Source organism: Martes martes, assembly GCF_963455335.1.
Source record: "Martes martes genome assembly, chromosome: 1".
Taxonomy (NCBI): domain Eukaryota; kingdom Metazoa; phylum Chordata; class Mammalia; order Carnivora; family Mustelidae; genus Martes; species Martes martes.
In genome coordinates this window covers 167,707,646-167,726,048 of record NC_137888.1, presented here as the reverse complement: position 1 = coordinate 167,726,048, position 18,403 = coordinate 167,707,646, and the positions used below count along the sequence as shown (strand labels likewise).

The 18,403-nt window shown below is 50.8% G+C and overlaps 1 protein-coding gene across 1 annotated transcript; it reads left to right on the top strand.

Annotated features, from left to right (window-relative positions):
• The first annotated feature begins 1,939 nt into the window (after positions 1-1,939).
• CAV3 (caveolin 3) lies at positions 1,940-14,071 on the top strand. The gene is made up of 2 exons (XM_080826236.1): positions 1,940-2,364; positions 12,640-14,071. The coding sequence occupies exons 1-2, from the start codon at positions 2,251-2,253 to the stop codon at positions 12,979-12,981; spliced, it is 456 nt and encodes a 151-aa protein (XP_080682362.1). The 5' UTR covers positions 1,940-2,250; the 3' UTR covers positions 12,982-14,071.
• Positions 14,072-18,403: the final 4,332 nt, after the last annotated feature.

Genomic DNA, 18,403 nt, shown 5'->3' with positions numbered 1-18,403 from the left:
TCTCAAGGTCCTGGGATTGAGTCCCGCATCGGGCTCTCTGCTCAGTGGGGAGCCTGCTTCCCTCTCTCTCTCTCTGCCTGCCTCTCTCCCTACTTGTGATCTCTGTCTGTCAAATAAATAAATAAAATCTTTAAAAAAAAAAAAAGAGGGACTCCGGGGAGAGCTTTCTGATGGAGCTGACTTAGCTGGCAGATACCTTTTCCTGGTGCACCCTTGCCCCCTTTTCCTCTTTCATCTGATGGCTGGAAGAGCAGCAGCCCCCTTGTGCCTATGAGGTGGCTATAAGAATAGCAGAACAGAAAGATGGTGGTCTGGGAGCCTGATGGCACAATGGAGCTCCCACAGTAGTTCTGAACTATCTATTTGTATTATGTGAGACAAGAGGGAAAGCCCCTACCTTGTACCAGCCACAAGTATTTTGCATTTTACTAGATAGTAGCCAAGCAAAATTACTAACAGAGCCCAGCTTTTTGCCTTGAGCTTTTTGACTGTCTTCCTGCCTCAAATTCACTCAAGCTCTAACCACCAGGGATCTTCCCGAGAGATCCTCTGCTTCTCTGAAGTCTCCAATGGCTTCCCAATACCTCTGTAAAATCCATACTCTTTAGGGGGTGCCTGGGGGGCTCAGTCAGTTAAGCAGATGGTTAAGCATCTGCCTTCGGCTCAGGTCATGGTCTCAGGGTCCTGGGATCGAGCCCCTTTCCCTGTGCCCCTCTACCCCCTCTTCCTGTGCTTCTCCTCCCCCTCTCCCTGTGCCCCTTCTCCCTTTCTCCCTGTGTACCTCCTCCACCCACCACAGCTCGTGCTCTCTCTTGAATAAATAAAATCTTTTTTAAAAACAACAACCCATACTCTTTACTATGATATTTGGGATCCTTCCCACCCAGGCCCAAGCTGAGCCTTATGTCCTGCCTCACTCACATCAGACAACCAGGCCCCGGAGACTGCACACTTCTCAGCATCCTAGTTCACACCAGTCCTCTGACACCTATGGTCTTTCCACCTGAGATGTTCTAGGTAGTGACCTCCTGCTTGCCCTTCAACATCTAACTCTAAAGACTCCTCCCCTAGGAAGCCTTCCCTGATGGCCTCTGAGTAAGCTATTTCTTCCTATGGACCTCTTAAGGCAAGTTCTTTGTAAAATATCTCCGAGATGTAACACTTGCCACACCCTATCATAATTACTTATTTTTTAATGGGTCTGTCCCCCAGACTAGGAGCTCCTCTGGGCAGGAACAGAGCCTGATTAGTCTGCTTGTCCCCAGCTGTTAGCAAATCTTGAATGAATAAGTGGGAGGCTGGGTGAATGGTTGCACAGACCCTGGCACCTAGGGACCCAGAGTCTTGCTCGGGGACCTTGCGTGATGCCCGAGGACCCAGGGAAACCAAGCAGACATCTCGGAGAGGAACATCCCACCGACACCCATGCAGTGTCTGGGGCCCATGAGCACCCCGGAAATTGTTCCTTGGGGCAGAGCAAAGGGCAGCATAAACATGGATTTCATGTGCCCTCCACGTGGCATCAAGAAGGCAGGGGAGGGTGGGCAGCCCCATCAGTGGTCTGCTTCTCTGTCTCCTCCCACAGTCCATCAACTCCCCTCCCAGGGAAACCCCGGAAGTGGCAAAGACTCAGCCGTGCTCCCGGCCCCCAAAAGGCAGGGCCAGTTACTAACTGCTCCAGTGAGAATCCCTACTAGACAACATTTCAGTTCCTCAAGCCCCTTCCCACACGCGAGCTCAATTCCTCCTCTCCGGGAGGGCAGGCAGAGCCCCTGACTGTTCTTAGCAAGGCCCCATTCTCCAGGTGGGAGCATGGTGGGCCAGAGAGGCGAGGTGTGCCGAAGCTCCCAGCCCGCAAGCGGCAGAGCTGGGGACCAACCCCTCCTCCCCGCCCAGAGCAGGCGAATTCCAGGGCCTGCACCAACAGTCCAGCCATCCTGGGGCCCACAGACGCCAAAGCCTTTGCTCTCTCTCGGGTGAGGCCCGGCGCCCTCAGCAGCCCCTGTAAGGAGTGCTGAGCCTTCCAGCAGAGCTCCAGTCTTAATTTTAGCTTGGAGGCCTGCCACAGAGGCTTTAGCGAGAGGGAGGCTGAAGTTATGTGGGACAGCTGTCAGCTGGCATGCTGGGTGGGGCCTGGTTAGCCTGCAGGGACACAAGTCTGGGGACACTGAACTGTGTCCCTGCCCCAAGTCTTTTCAGCCCCACTGGCCACACGGCTCGGATCTCCCCCTGCAGTCCCCTAGCTCCAAGATGATGGCCGAAGAGCACACAGACCTGGAGGCCCAGATTGTCAAGGATATCCACTGCAAGGAGATCGACCTGGTGAACCGAGACCCTAAGAACATTAACGAGGACATCGTGAAGGTAGGCTCGGCGGGCCTGCCTGGGCACCGCTGCCCGGAGGGTGTCGGGTCTGCAGAGTGTCTGGGCATAGAATGGGGGAGGGCTCTGTTCCATGCACAACCACGACCAGCTACCCCAATAAGAGGCCCTGTTCCTCCGTCTTCTCCAAATCCTCCCTCAAAAGCCAGCATGTACACCCCCAAAGAAAGTTTAGCATAAACAAGAGCAAAACCTCAGCCGCACATACATGACGCAGGTGTTGCCTGGGGCGGGGAGGCAAGTCAGAGGCAAGTGCCTCCCTACTACTCCGAAGCTCTTCCCATTAGCTTCTGGCCTTCGTCCCAGGATGAAGACAAACGGGTGGCCAACTTGGGCTCTTTTCTGCGCCAGGGGTTATTTCTGCGGTCTCCGCAGTGGGTGCGGGGTTAATCCCCAGAGGGTGGCTTCCAGTCAGCATTAATTCCCCCAGAGCACTGCCCCGTGTCTACTGCCCATGGTGTGGGGGGTCATGCCCGGCGCTCATGCCAGCTCCCCGCCTGACCCCAGGTCCTGCAGCCAGACCAGGGCAGAGGCCTCTGGGAGGGCTCCTGAAAGGAAGCTCTCAGCAGACAGTTACCTAGCTTTTAGGGCGTCTCCCCCACCACCACTGCCTGAGTCAGCCTCTTTCCGCATCTGGATGCCACTAGCAGCCTGGCTGCCTCCAGGCCTACACCCCTCACTCCAACCTCCTCCCAGCAGCCGGTAGCCACAGGGATCTTTCAGCAGAATTCCCGGAAGCAGGGTGCCCCACCCTCAGCATGGGAGTCTCTGGAATGGCTGTTAAGAGGGCAGGTGCCTGGGGCCCCCTGGGTCCTACTAAACACATCAGAAGCACAGATCAGCCCTGACCAGTAGAAATACAATGCAACCCAATATACAATCACCCAAAGTCATTTCACATTTTCTAGCAGCCACAATTTCAAAGAGGAAAAACAAACAGGTAAAATGAATTTTCATGATATTTTTGATTTAACTCAATATTTCCAAAATAGTATCATTTCAGCCTGTAACTGATCTAAAACTATTATCAATGCACTAGTAGAGTCTGTTTCTATCTCTGAGATCCAGCATGTAGCTTACATGTAGGCTGTCCATCCCTTCAGCCTCCATGTGGATCAGAAATCCTCATCCGGTCTTAAGGTCTCATAAATGTACAGTTGAAATCGAGTCACAGGCCCAAATTGTTCCCAATATTTTTTAAAATTTTCCCATCTCAAATGAAGTATCGCTTTTTACACTTGAATTAAAATTAAACAAGATTGAGAATTCTTCTGTTGTCCTACTACTCATAGGTCAAGTGCTCAAAGCTCGTGGCCACCGGATTAGACAGTGTGGCTCCGCACTTGCTCAGAAGCATAGCCCTTGTATCCCACAGCTCAGTGGGATACCTCCCGGGCCCCATAAACTCTAACTCCTCGCCATGGCTTTCAAGCCCCAACACGATCTGGATCTAACCTTCTTCTTCCACCTTCCAGCTCCAACGCCAGTAGCCAGCCACATCCATCCGGACATACTCCTGTGTCTATACCAGGAGCCCACTCTCCCTCTCCTCCCTGCCGTAAATGCCCTGCTTGGATTTCAATACCCAACTCAAAGGTCACCTCCTCCAGGAAGCCTTCCTCATCTCCTCCAGGCAGTCAGCCACACCCTCCTCCAGGCCCCAACTTCCCTCAGGGCATTTCCCCATCACAGCTCATACTATTTTATTATTGTATTTATCTGTATCATTAGTGGGGCAATAGGGTACTTACGGCCCAGTGTGAGAAGTGCCACAAGGAGGAAATGACTAGATAAATGTAAAATGGCATTCATCAGTGGTTTGTGCAGCATGGTCTGGAGGAAAGAGTCCTGAACTTGGCTTCCAAAGGCCTGGTTTCAAATTTACTCTCTTCTGCATCAAAGTGATGACCCTGGGCAAGCCACCCAGTTTTTCAGGACCTGAGTTTCCCTCTGTACAAGGAGCATACCCTCGTTTTCCTCCACCTTACAGGACTCTCAGAGCAGTGCTGTGAAAACAAAAGTATAATGTGAGAAATAAAAGAAATAAGGGATTGGAAAGTGCCTAATGCAGTCGCTGGCACGCAGCAAGGGTGTGGCCTGTGTGAGCGGAGCTGGAGCTTGGAGGAGTGTGCAGGACGGGGCCACGAAGACACAGGCCAGCTCTTACAGCCAGTTGCCCCTCGGGAGGTCCCTGGCCGGCTGCTAAGGGTGGAGAAGAGGACCCCAAGGGAGAAAGTGGCTTCTAAAGAGACCCACAACAGGTAACCAGTGTAGAGGCTCTTGGGCCCCACCAAGCCCGGAGGGAGCCAGCCCCAGGCTGAGGGAGGCCCTCTAATCTGAGGGAGGGCTGGGAGCTGCCCCACAGGTGCAGTGGCTTAGGCAGCCTCCCGGGGGGCTGAGAGCTGTCTCTCCTGAACCCCAGAAACATCCCTCAACAGCTAAGCAAAACCCTTGCAGATAATCTTGTTGAGAAGAGATGATTGGTGTATTTACGGGACGTTCCCTGGTTTGGAGGGTTATTTGACTTTCTTTTGTTTTTAGTAACTGAGAAATGAAAAAGTTTTGAAATTCAGAACAAGGATCATAGAAGGTAGTCGGATAAACAGCACAAACAGGTCAAAGGAGACTTGGGGTTTGTGCATGGTTTTGTGAAAGGATATAGAAAAGGAAGAAAGAGACAGGAGAGTAGGCTGGGCAGGCGGCTTGTGAACAGGACCCTGGGGCACCTCGGCTTTTTTAGTCAGCCGTGGCAAAGACAAGACGGAGGGAGGCAGCGGGAAAAGGAAGCGAGGGGGTGAGAGAGACAGAAAGAGGAACAAGGCAGAGGCCAAGAAGAAGGCTCAGGAGGGACCTGTTAGGGTGGTTCCACCAGCGCTAGCCCTGTGGGCAAGAACACAAGACATGGGAAGAGGCAGGAAATAAGACCGAGCTACAGAGACCCACGTTCTGGTCCCAGTCCTGACACAGGCTCACTGTGTGACTCCAGGGAAATCGCTTTCCCTCTCTGGCCTGAGTCCTGGCGTCAACAGAGGCTGGGTGGCAAAGAGGGAGACCCGTCCCCTTGGCCAGCCTCTGCTGAGGTTTCACACAGAAAAGCCAAGGACGCAGAGCAGGAGAGAGACCCATGTTGTCTGTGGATTTGACCCCCAGAAGACCAGAGGGTCTCCCTTTTGACTTTCTAGTCAAAACTTCCCTAAACTTCCCCAAAGAAGGCCTGGTATGGCTCTTGAACCAGGGCTGGAAAATGAGTGCCAAAGGCAGAGCAAGAGCCCTGTGCAGCCCACCAGACTTGAACTGCGGTCCCCAAGGTTCAGGGCTGGGTCTCCGGCAACAGGGAGGCTCCTGGGGATTAGAACTGAGCACAGCCCATTTCCCCCACCCCCGGCCATCACTACCACTCCCAGAGTATGGATTCCACGAATCGTTTCTGAGTGCCTACTATGTGCCAGGTTCTGTGCTGCCTCAGAGGAGATGGTGATGAGCACAACAGGCCCACTGCACACGAGGCCCTGTGCCGGGCTCTGAGGGACACGAAGCTGCAGCAGCGGTCCCCAGGGCTCTCCAGCCTTCCCTTCAGAGCCACCTGGGAAACCTCCCAGCCCTCTTCCCTGGCATTCCTGCAGGACCACAGCCTCAGCTCAAAGGCCTCTGAGTTCTTTCTGAGAGGGCTCAGGACCGTCTCCCTAATTCACACCTAGGCACCCAGATCCTAGAGCAGGAATGCATGAACCCAAAGTGTCACAGAGGTCCCTCACCTTCAGGCTCCAACCTCCCTCTCTGTAACCACTCAAGGTCAAACAGAGCAGGAGCCCAGACATGACTCCCGCCCATCCTACAGGTTTCCATCCCACCTCCAACCTACATTTGCCACTAAACACCCTCCTCCCTCAGAAAAACACACGAACTGCACCCTTTGCCTATCAGCTCAGGCTAAGAAACAGCCAAAGGACCCGGTAGTCACTAGTTCGGCAGACTCTGCCCCCCGTTTGGGCCCACCTGGATACCCCATTGCGGAAAGATGACACTGATTCCTCTGGAGGGGGGAATCCAACCCAACAGAGAGGATGAGACTCAGATAATGAGAATATCTGGGAAAAGGTGCTAAACACCACAAATGATAATCTGGTGCAGTGTCCTGGGGTTTAAGGGAGGAAGACCTTACTCTAGTCTAGGAAAACCAGGAGCCAGATCCATGGGGAGACAGGAGCCCAGGTGCATAAAAAAATGGAGAGAAAATTAAAATGTGAATAAGGCTTTCAAAGAAGAGGGAACGAAATAAGCAAAAGCCATAATATTGAGAAGGATGTTGAGTGGCATTGACAAGCTTGAGAGACGAGTACTGCCACCACCACCACCTGCACCAACCTATGTCCGTGGCAGACATTACCAGTGGAGCCCAGCACTCTTCCAAGCCATGAACCATCGGCGAGGCAGAGTTGGCTCACAGAGGAAACCTCTTTGCTACTCTGCCTGCCAAAGAATGATAAGACTAAGCGCATCCAAAAGAGAATTTGTGGGAGAAAGAAGAAGGGGCAGGCTGAGACTGGGTTATGGAAGGTCATCCAACCTGCCGTTCGTGCCATGTTGGTGGTTTCTTCCTTTTGGACATGTCTGGTCCCCTGTCGGGTACCTCTTGGAAGGGCTACACTGGACTAACTCACACTGAGGTACTTAGAATCCAGTGTTATGGGGACTCCTAGTTCCGAAGTCATCTAGCTTTTCTTTTTTTTTTTTTAAGATTTCGATTTATTTATTTGACACAGAGAGAGAGAGAGAGAGAGAGATCACAAGTAGGCAGAGAGGCAGGCAGAGAGAGAAGGGGAAGCAGGCTCCCCACTGAGCAGAGAGCATTGCTTTGGTTCCCCCAGATTATATAGAATTCTATTATTGTGATTACCAATCATAAAACAAGAAGCAAAGCTTTGCCATTTTTTGGCTGTTTCAGAGCTATCACATCATGTTAGCTTCCTACTACATCGACCAGCATTTCTCAAATTATCTGGGTGATGGGCCAGTTTTATTATTATAATTTCAATTTGTTGAACACAGAGACTTTGGTAAAATTCAATAGAGATGAATTACTAGGGAAATGAAATGAAGAATAAACATCCACAATGTAAACCCCAATTTTTATTATTAGGAGCGTTACCAGACATACAATGACTGGCTCAAATTTCTGTGACAATTTCTAAATGCTTACTCTCAACTGCTGTCCGTACCTTGTTGGGAAGAGGGGCACCCGCTCTGAACCAACCTGTAAGTAGCAAGGTACTAAGCAAGAAAACTAAGACCAATAAAACTAAACCTCCCCCTTGGGTGTTCTGACTTCAAATCGAACTCTGAGTCACTAGGTATCTTGGCCCAATCCTCTTGGGGTAGTTTAAAAACAAACAAACGAACAAAAAACCCCAGAGGCCCAGAGAGGAAAAGCGCCATGACCCAAATCACACAGCAACTCAGTGGTCAAGTGCAGACTGGCCCCCAGATGTCTATCCCCCTGCCTAGAGCTGCTTCCCACCCACAGATACTCTATCTGAATTGTCCAGGGCCCAGGATGCCCAGGGACTGAGTCATACTGGAATCATGGGAGGTATTTTTGACGGGGGGTGACTGCTGGCCTTCCCCGAATCCTCCGGCAAAGCCCGCCCCTGTTGTCCTGCACCCTTCTTCACCCTCTTGGAGCCTGTGGGGGCTGCACTCGCTCGTTCCAAGTAATCAGCTGGCTCTCTCGCTGTTCCAAAAATAAATATGCCAGAGAAGGGGACACCGACTCAATGGGCAGCCACGTTCACCCTTCCCATCCTCTACCCCTCCTTCAATCGCACACCAAGTCCTGAGGCTCTGCTGATAGGTCCAGCACCCCCACCACCACCCTCCCAGAAAAAGCCTTCTCCCCTCCACTTTAGAGACGAATTCGGAAATGAAGTCACTCTGTGCTTCTAATACACTGGCGTGACTGGCTAAGATCTCCCTGAGCCGGGTCTTATAAATACCTCCCCAAAGCTATCCCAATGCTCACCCTGAGTGAGGGAAACAGCTGGGCCCTCCCACACAGCCCACCCCCCAGAGAGCACATTTTCTGATTCCCAGAAAACGAGCAGCCGCCCCCATGCACAGTGCCCAAAGGCAATTACGGGGAATAATTCAAACGTCAGCACCGATGTCTTCTGCAAAGAAATAATCATTAAAAGACACAACAGAGAGGTCTCAGGGAGTGAGATTATTACCATAAACAGAAAATGAGAGAAAAGAGGACTGCACCCATCTTATCCACGCAGGCAGAGGCATGTGTGCACACGCACACAATCACAACCAGTATTTAGGATCTGGGAGGTCAACAGATTTTCTGAGATATATTTTTGTAGGAACTTGAGAACAAGTGAACACATACTCACTGTCACTAAGCACCTAGCACGTGCCAGGTACATTGTCTACAGCCAAGCACAGAGTGGGTGCTGAATAAATCCATGTTTGAAGGGAGGGATGGATGGATGCATGGATGTCTACAGATGGAAGGATAGATGCGTGGATGTCTGTGGATGGAGGGATGGACGCGTGGATGTCTGTGGATGGAGGGATGGACATGTGGATCAATGAATGGAAGGATGGATAGGTGGGTGGATGGATGGATGGATGGATGGATGAGAGATGGATGGGTGGGTGAGTAGATGGTCAAGGGGACAAACGGATGATTAATTATTTCTATTCCTCATAACAAGGTAGTAAGAAATAGCAAGCCCATTTTACAGATGAGCAGGTGAAGCGCAGAGCTGTAAGACACCTGCCAAAGTCACTCATCAGAGCAGCGCGTGCACTGGTGCGCCAAGCCACCTTGGGGGCTCTACCGTCCTCTTGAAGAGAACACTCTGTAACAACCCACAACAGCAGCTAACGGTGATGAGTCCGGTATTCTGTGCTGGGTGGTGTTCTGAGTATTTATATGTCTTACTTTATTGACTCCTCCTTCAGACTTTATGAGATGAATCCTGGAAGCTGCGGCACAGAAAAACTCAGCCCGCTTGCTGACAGTTACAGCGCCAGTGCGCAGCCGCGCTGGACTCCAGCCTCCGCAGTGGGACTTCAGACGGGGCTCTTTTCCACCCGGCCGCCTCTCAGAGGCCAGACGCAAATAATCACATGTGTTGAAAGGCAGAATACATGGGACTAAGTGAACAAAGCGGGCTGGGCTACTAAGGAGCAGGGTGGCTGGAAAGAAGGGGCCAGGAGCCCTGCCTTGGGGCACGTCTCTCTGGCCGACGAGGACCGGACCTCCGACGCCGCATAGCCAGCAACCACCTCAGGTCTGATGCTGGCCGGGCAGTGTGGACAGCTTAGATTAGAATCAGGGGGCCTAGATTCGCTCCCACCTCCGGGTGGTCTGCCTCCTGTGAGGTGAGGAGGCAGGCCTGGGTCACCTGTGAGTAGGGGAGGCACCATCCTAAGAACAGCCCCAAGAAGGGCAGGGAGGCTACACGCACTGAGTGGGAGGACGAAGGAAGGAGGAAGTGCCTGCTGGGACAAAAACAGGGAGGCATATCTCTGCCGTAATATCTCCTTCTGCTGGCAAAGCTCCTGGGGCTCCGCCATGCTCCAGAAGCCAGCCTGGGTGCTCAGAGCATCAGGCTGGGGCACGGCCATGATGGAGGAGGGACAGGCTGCAGAGGTCAGAATGCCTCAGTGGACAGAACCCAGGCCCTAGGGACCTAACTGAACCTCAATAACCATTATGGATGGACCCAGGTCAGGGCTGGAATGGTCGTCCCAGGCCTCTCCTCCCCAGCTTCTTAGATTTGGAAGCTCCCCCGAGCAACAACAACTGAACTTTTGCCCCATAAAAACCAAATACAGAAGATACCAGCCCTTTCCAACCACTGTCCAAAGCCGTGAAATGCTCCTCAACCATCTTGGGCCTTCTTTTCCAAATATCCAGCACACCAGTTTTCCATCACTGCCTCCAAACCACACAGTCCACCAAATTCCCAGCCTGCCACCACCTCCCAGAAGCCCTCCAGGAATAAGTACCATCTTTCTGAGATGAGGACCATATTTATATTCTTCTATCCAGCCCCGCCTTTAAGAGGTTAAATGACCCCTGCTGAACCCCAACAGAGACAGCTGGAGGCTGAGATTTACAGGGGGTCCTGGAAGGTCCCACTGACTCTCTGAGTCAGCTTTTCACATCACCTGCAGCCTGAAATCCCAGTCTGTTCATCAACTTTGCTCTCCATGAACATAGCAGCCCCTAGGGGAGAATTCATCCTCTGCTGTCTCCAGGGGGATCTGGGGACCTGAGGCACAGCACAGGAGCTCAGAATATACTCGTGTGCCAAAAACAGGACTTGTCATTGGATGTACAACAGGATTATGTCCACTCCCTCCCTGCAAAAACGTCACCCTGGAAAGAAAAGTACCAAAGCGATGACATTGTTAGTACTAGAGAAATACAAGTTGGAGATGCTTTCGTTTTCTTTTTACTATTTCCCAAATTTTCTGCAATGTGGCTCTGTCATTTTATAATGAAAAGTAATTTGAATAGTAATTCTGGGCCCAGATGAGAGGATCCCCTGGAAGACTGATGTTTGAGCTCTGGCCCACCCAGGCCTCACAGGCGACCTCTCCACCCTGGGTCTGATGAGTCTGAGCCTTCCTTCAACCAGCTTCTATTCAAATGGCCCAGGAGCACGGAAGATGGTCATGTCCCCATTTCACAGACAGGACAGCTAAGGCTTAGGGATGCTAATGGACATTGCATATAAGAAAGCAGCTATGATGGTGTTTAACACATAACAGAGACTCAAGAAAGATTAGTTAAATGACTCAGCTGAAAGTAATCTTTTTTTTTTTTTTTCAAGTTTACTGATTTTTTTTTTTCCCACCACCCCTATGGGGCCTCAGCCACCATTTTAGTGGAATGTGTGACCCGGATTCTCTGAGCACCAGTGCTCCTTCCAGCTGCAAGGCAGGCTGGGGTGGGCAGCAGGGAGAGGAAAGTCTGAGGTCGCCACAGGACTAGGGTGAGGTGCTGCGGGCCTGCACGGCCTGACTTGGCACCAGACACATGTATGAGCCAGGATGGCATGGCCTTCACTTCACCACATGCCAGACCCTGAAATAGCCCTCTGACCCGTGCACCCCTCTCTAGCCCACCACCATCACCCCAAACCAGCCCGCAGCAGGTCCCACCCGGAATACTGCCATGGGTCCCCACGGGACCCCTCCCTGGATCCTCTCTCCCAACCCCACAGGCTCAGCCAGCTGCTCAAAATTCAGATCAGAGAGCAGAGAACAGACAGGTGGTTGCCGGAGGTAGGGGAGGGTGGTGAGCAAAGGGGGGTCAAAAGGAACAAACCTCCGTTCATAAGATAAATAATTCATGAGGACCTAAGTTCCGGCACGGTGACTGTAGTTCACAGACCGGGTGGCAGCTATGAAAGGTGCTAAGAGAGAAGATCCTGAAAGTTCTCATCACACACACAAATCTGTGTCGATCTGTGGGGACAGACGTTAACTATACTTAGTGTGGTGATCATTTCCCAAATATACGCATACTAGATCATTATGTTGAAACTAACATAATGTTATATGTTCATCATACCTCAATTAAAAAAAAAAAAAAAAAAACTCCAATCAAGTCAAGCCCGTCCCTGCGCAAAAGCCTTCAGAGACTGCTCATCACAGTGACTGTCCGGCCGGGCCCCTCCCGCTTCACTCTGGCCACACTGGGCTTGCATTTGGCCTTCCAGAAGCATGTGCATCGTCCCCAAGGGCACACACTGTCCATCTCAGGAGTCTTAGCTGTGCCCAATATGCTTCTCCAGTCCTCGCCCCGTCTTCCACCTGGCCACCTTCGGGGACCAGCCTAGCTAGATAGCTCCTCCTTAGCCCTAGGACGACGAGGACTGTCCAACTCTCCAGGATCACAAAATCACATTAATTTAGAAGGAGGCCTCTAAGCCTGCCTCTAACTTGCTTGTGGCTTTAAGCAAGTCACACAACCCCCCAGGGCCTGTTAGCCCCCCATAAGTTGGGGGGGGCAGTTCAGTGCCTCACTGCTCCCAGGCGTCACCGGCATCACCTGGGAGCTTGTCAGAAATACAGTGTCAGGTGTCCTCCCGGCTGTGCTGGTTCAGCATCCCCAGCGATGGGGCTCCGCCAGCAGGTGCAACCAGCCTTCCAGAGCGTTCTGATGCTGGCACACAGAAGGGTAGGAAGTGGGTGGGTGCTGCGACTGAAAGATTGCCCTTCCTGCCCCCGCAGGTGGATTTCGAGGACGTGATTGCAGAGCCCGTGGGCACCTACAGCTTCGACGGCGTGTGGAAGGTGAGCTACACCACCTTCACGGTCTCCAAGTACTGGTGCTACCGCCTGCTGTCCACGCTGCTGGGGGTCCCGCTGGCCCTGCTCTGGGGCTTCCTGTTCGCCTGCATCTCCTTCTGCCACATCTGGGCGGTGGTGCCGTGCATTAAGAGCTACCTGATCGAGATCCAGTGCATCAGTCACATCTACTCCCTCTGCATCCGTACCTTCTGCAACCCTCTCTTTGCTGCCCTGGGCCAGATCTGCAGCAACATCAAGGTCATGCTGCGGAAGGAAGTGTAGAGCCAGGTGGGGGCGTTGGGGGTGGCCGGGCAGGGCGAGTCAGTCCAGGCTGGCCCCCTGGTTCTGCTCTGCAGGCCTGCCGGTGAGCGCTTTCTCTTTAGGGACTGCTATTTCCCCCCAAGATGAAAAGAAAAGACAGCCCAGCCATGGAAGCAGTTTGCCTCCGACCCCACCTCGATGCCCCCGTGACCAGGCAGGAGGAAAGAGAATTTGCTAAGAGGCAGCTACCGCAAATCTTTGCATTCACCTGTACTGTAACAGCACAAACCAGCACTCAGTTCCCACCCGGGGTCAACCTGTCTATGCACGCCGCCCAGGAAAGCTACCAGTGACTCTTGGCATTAGGAGGGTGGCTCCAATAAAGGGGTTTGGCTGCATTTGGGGAACGCTGTTTTGTGTGCGTCAGTAAGGTCTGTGCATGTCCCCGTGACATGTCCAAAAATACAGTTTGCTGCCCTGAGAAACAAGCGAGGCAAGTTGGTTGGCCCTTCTCTTGGCCAAATTCAAGAACTAGAACGGAGTCTGGTTCCTCTTGGGCTTCTTATTTGCTGGGTATCTGCTCCCCCATGCTCCTTAAGAGATTACTTCCCACTGAGTTCCTTTGCTCTGGGCCAGCCAGTGGTCACCAACAGAAGAAAATGGCCCTTGGGCTGGAACCGCCAAGGGCAGAACCCGGGTTCAAAACTCTCTGAACCTCCCCTTTGGCTCAGCTGACCCCAAGCCCCTGGCACTGCTGCTTGGCACATGCACCCCTTAAACATTCAGAAATGTGATGGGGGCATAAGGTCCAATTTGTGCATCTGTGGGCTCACTATAGATGTAAAGAACAACAGCAAGGGCATGCCCCGCCCTCTCCTCACCTAACCCCAGTTGGGGAGAAAAACAGTAATCTTACATTCTTTAGAGATACTGTTCCCAAGAGTGTTATTCAGAACTTAGACCTTAGAAAAAAGGGTGGGGGTGGCTGATGTGATTAAATTTGTTTGGAAAATGCTCTATATTTCTCTCAGAGATTTTTCAATAGACATCAGGACATCAAAAACTCTGACAAGTCCTGCAATAAAGAAAACTGTTTAGGACATTGTCTCCCAATCCCACTTGACGTTTTTTTACCGCCATGTAACACCCATATAAGTCTTACAAAATGATGGTTCCACAACAGGTTTTCAGAGGCATCACCTCACTGGTACCTGGCCATGAGCCCAAGGGGCTTGGGGGACAGTGCAGTAGAGCAGATTGGGAGACAAGGCACAGGCAGCCTTGGTTCCAGTCTTGTCTCTCCTCCTAGTTGCCATCTCTGTTTCAATTTTACCACCCATAAAATGATCCCTAACGTCCATCTCAGCCCTAACATGTTACCCATTTTTGCTTTTTCTAATATCTTATTATGCCATTTTCAAACACAGAGGAAAGTCGAAAGGGTTTGCTGTGAACACCTGTGTGTACTCCATCTAGGTCTGACAATGAACGTTTTACTGCTCCTGCTTTGTCACAGCTCTATCCATCCGCCAACCTCAGCTTTCTTTACGGAAGCTTATTTTTTATGCATTTTAAAATAAGCTGCAGATATCCATATTTTTACTACTAAACACTTCAGCAGTCATCCCTTAGTTTTTTCCAGGTGGGGAAGTTACAGCCCAGAGAGGTCAGCAGACTTGCCCAAAGGCACCCAGCAGGCCAGCATTGGAAAACAGCAGCTCCTGCCCACCGCTCTTTGCCCTATGCTGGGGCTCTTTGCATTCTCAGGCAGACTCAGTAGCCCAGGCTCCTCCTACTGAAAAGGCTTAAATTCAGTATTACTTACACCCCCCTTGAAGGGGCTGCCCTTTCAAACATCTCTTGAAGGCATTAGGCCAACAGCTTCAGACTTGGAATCTTGGGTCATGCAGAGATTTTTCACCCCCTTGACATTTCCCATAACCTGATTTGACTACAGCTCCAATTTTTGAAGCTTGTTCTCTTTCTCTAGGGGCAGATGAGAGCAGGTGCTCAGTTACCCGCGCTGTTCACGGAACTGGAGAAAGGGCACACATTTAAGATGCATGTATGTCTGAGGAGTTCTGTTTCTTCCGGGAATCTCCTGGAGAAGTAGCGGGGAGAACAGCACACTGGGGGCGTATCGGGAACAGGCTGGAGGAGGGAGGTGGAGCTCTGCTCTCTCTCACATGCTACATTCGGCTCATCAGGGACACGTACTCATAATGCAGCTCCAGAGTGTGAGTCCGTGGAACCCAGGAAGGAACACGAAGCCATCTGTGGTTCTGCAGATGGGCTCCTTACCTCCCTGGAAGAAATATGTGCTAAGGTCCATTCGAGATGACTGTCTAGAATCCTATTACCTCCAGAGTTCGACGGCAGTGGGTGTGGCCATGTCATATCCAAGAGGTCGGTGCCTGGGTCTTGGAGCCTCTTTTGATGGCACTCTGACAGATCGTGACTAAAGGCAATGGGACCAGGTCCCCCCACCCCTGCCCCCACCGCACCCCAGGTGTACTTCTGTCATAATCAGGCAGAAAACTCTGCCGCCCCGCGGGGGAATCCAAGTCTGCAAACCACCAGACACAATTACTGTTTTAGGGAGGGAGAAAGAGGGCAAAACAACATACAAAAAAAAATGTATCTTCAGTATGCCTTTTATAAAGCAGGTGATGAAGCGGACATCTTGGGATTGGCCATATCACCGACATTCACCGACAGGCACAGTCCACGAGGCTACCACAAAAACCACCATGGTAGAATAAAATTGAGGAATTCACATTTTGCATTTAGTGGTGTTTCATTGCCACTAAATAGAAAAGGCTAAAGACTTCGAAACCAGGATCTTTGTAAAAGGCAGCCTCCTGCAGTTGTAACCTACAGATCCATCCCCAAAGGAGCACAAATTGTGTGACAGATTATTCTTTTCAGGGCCTAAAGAAATAAGGCTCAGAGTCTTCAAGGGTTCACATTTCACTTCCAGAAAAAAACTTACATGTTCCGATTGATTGGCACTTCCAGCCACGCGTGTGGTTTGTCAACAAGTCTGACACTGTGAGAGAAGACAGTATGCAGGCCTCAGGCATGGGGTCCAGGGAAGGAGGGCACCTGGGCTCCAGACAGTGATCAGGACCCCACACTCATGCTTCCAGTCTTGGTTGGACAAGGACTGAGATGGTGAACATACTCTCCAGCACAAGACAGGGAGGGTAGGGGTAGAGAGCCACGAGTGCTGCTGAAATCAAATGCCACCAATCTGGTGGTTCTCCATGGTGCTCAGGAAGGGTGTGCCCCAGTGAAAAAAATCTGTGACTCGCTGTCCCCTTAGACCCCAGTGGCCTCTGTTGGCCATTAGGGTAGCAGCTTCCCCAGGAAGAGCAGAGGCAAGGGCCTCTCCGGTTGGTGAGCAGGGAGGCTCAGCCAACAGACCCCACCATAGCTGCAGGTGCACCCAGAGTGCCCCAGGGGTCCCAAGCATGGCCACAGAGTCCCCCAATCAGCATCCCGTTAGCTTCCCAAAGAGCAGGGACATACTGGTGTTCACACTTTCGGGACATGTCACAGCAACACTGCCTCTGGGTCTTCAGTGTCCAGTTAGTCCTGAAGGTCTTGTACTAACTGGTAAGATTCTGAATACGGGCATTCCGGCGCATGCCTCACTTCTCTCTGAATGTCTAGACCACACCAGCTCCTTCTACTATGTGCATAAATGTGTACGTGTATGTGCATAACACAGTGTGCAGGGAGAAGAGGACAGTGTGTAGAGTGAATCTGGGCTTTGGGGAAGTGCTCTTCCTTGGATCACAGTCCAAAAAAATATGTATAGAAGTTTTTTAAAAAGTGCCCCATAGTGCCAATGAGTTGGCCAGTCCCCACTGAAAAACCTCTGATCTAGAACATCCTGTACTTAACAACCAAAGGTTGTTCTTGGGCATGGTTGTATCCTTCCTCAAGGCTAAGAGGACACCTGACAACCTGTTTACCAGGTAAGTAAAACCTTTGAGACCCTTGGTGAATTGCTCTTGTCAGTAAAACACAACAGTCTGCAATCACAAGACATCACTTGTGTAGGATGGGGGGGTTACTAGAGCAGGATGGGGGGATTATCACCGCTGGCTCCTTCGGCCAAACTGGGAACACCATCTCTTGCGGAAAATCTGAGGAGCCATTCCTCCTAAATGGTGAGTCACAGAGACAAACGGAAGCTCAGGGAGAGTCTAAGGAATTCATCCTTCCAGCTGGTAAACATTTTTTTCTGTTGTTGTTAACTTCCTTTAAATATTCAATTCAGCGGTTTTAGCATATTCTAAAAACTCACCTACCATCATCACTAATTCTAGAAAATCCTCATCACCTCCCCCCTCAAAACCCGGCATCTATTCTCATTCGCTCTCCATTCAGCCCAGCCTGCAGCCCCTGGCCTGCACGGTCCTCTAACCTTCTCTACACATTCGCCTATTCTGGACATGTCACAAAGACAGGACCAGATGGTATGTGGCTTTCTGCAATGGATTCTTCCACCTGGCATCACGTTTTCAAGGGTCACCCGTGTTGTAGTGTGTACCAGGATTTCATTCCATTTTATAGCCAGATACCATGCCACTGTACAGAGAGACCATATTTATCCACTCATCTGCTGATAGACATCTGGGTTATTTCCACTTTGGGCTATTACAAGTGATGGTGTCAAGAACATTTACATCCAAGTTCTTGTACTTGTGTATGCTTTCATTTCTCTTGAGTAAATACCCAGGAGTGGCATTTCTGGCTCATATAGTAATTCTATGTTTAACTTTTTGAGGCACAGCCAAAGTATTTTCCAAGAGGCTGGACCATTTTCTATTCCCACAAGCAATGCGGGAGAGCTCCAGTGACTGTACATCCCTGCCCGCACCTGTTAGCGCCCAGCTCTTTGAGGACGGCCATCTTAGTGGGTGTGAAGTGGCATTTCCCCGTGGCTTGAACATGCATTTTCCTAATGAATAATAATGTTGAACATCTTTTCATGGGCTTACTGGCCATTTTTATGTCTTCCTTGGTGAGAATATAAACATATATCTATTTATTTGTTTATTCAAATATATTGCCCCTTTAAAAAAACCAGCTTGTCTTTTTATTGTTAAGTGGTAAGAGTGTTTGATATATTCCAGATAGGAGTATATGATTTGCAAATATTTTCTTCCATTCTGTGAGGTGTCTTTTCACTTTTTTGACAGTGTCCTTTGAAGCACAAAGGTTGTGTACCCCGTTTCATGATGAGGTTAATTTACCTATTTTTTTTTCCTTTCCTTGTGCTTTTGGGTAGCATATCTGAGAAATCATTGCCTAATCCAAGGTCACAAAGATTTATGCCTGTGTTTTCTTCTAAGAGTTTAATAGTTTTAGCTCTTACATTTAGGGCTTGAAGCATTTTGAGTTAATTTTAAACACAGTGTGAGGTAGGATC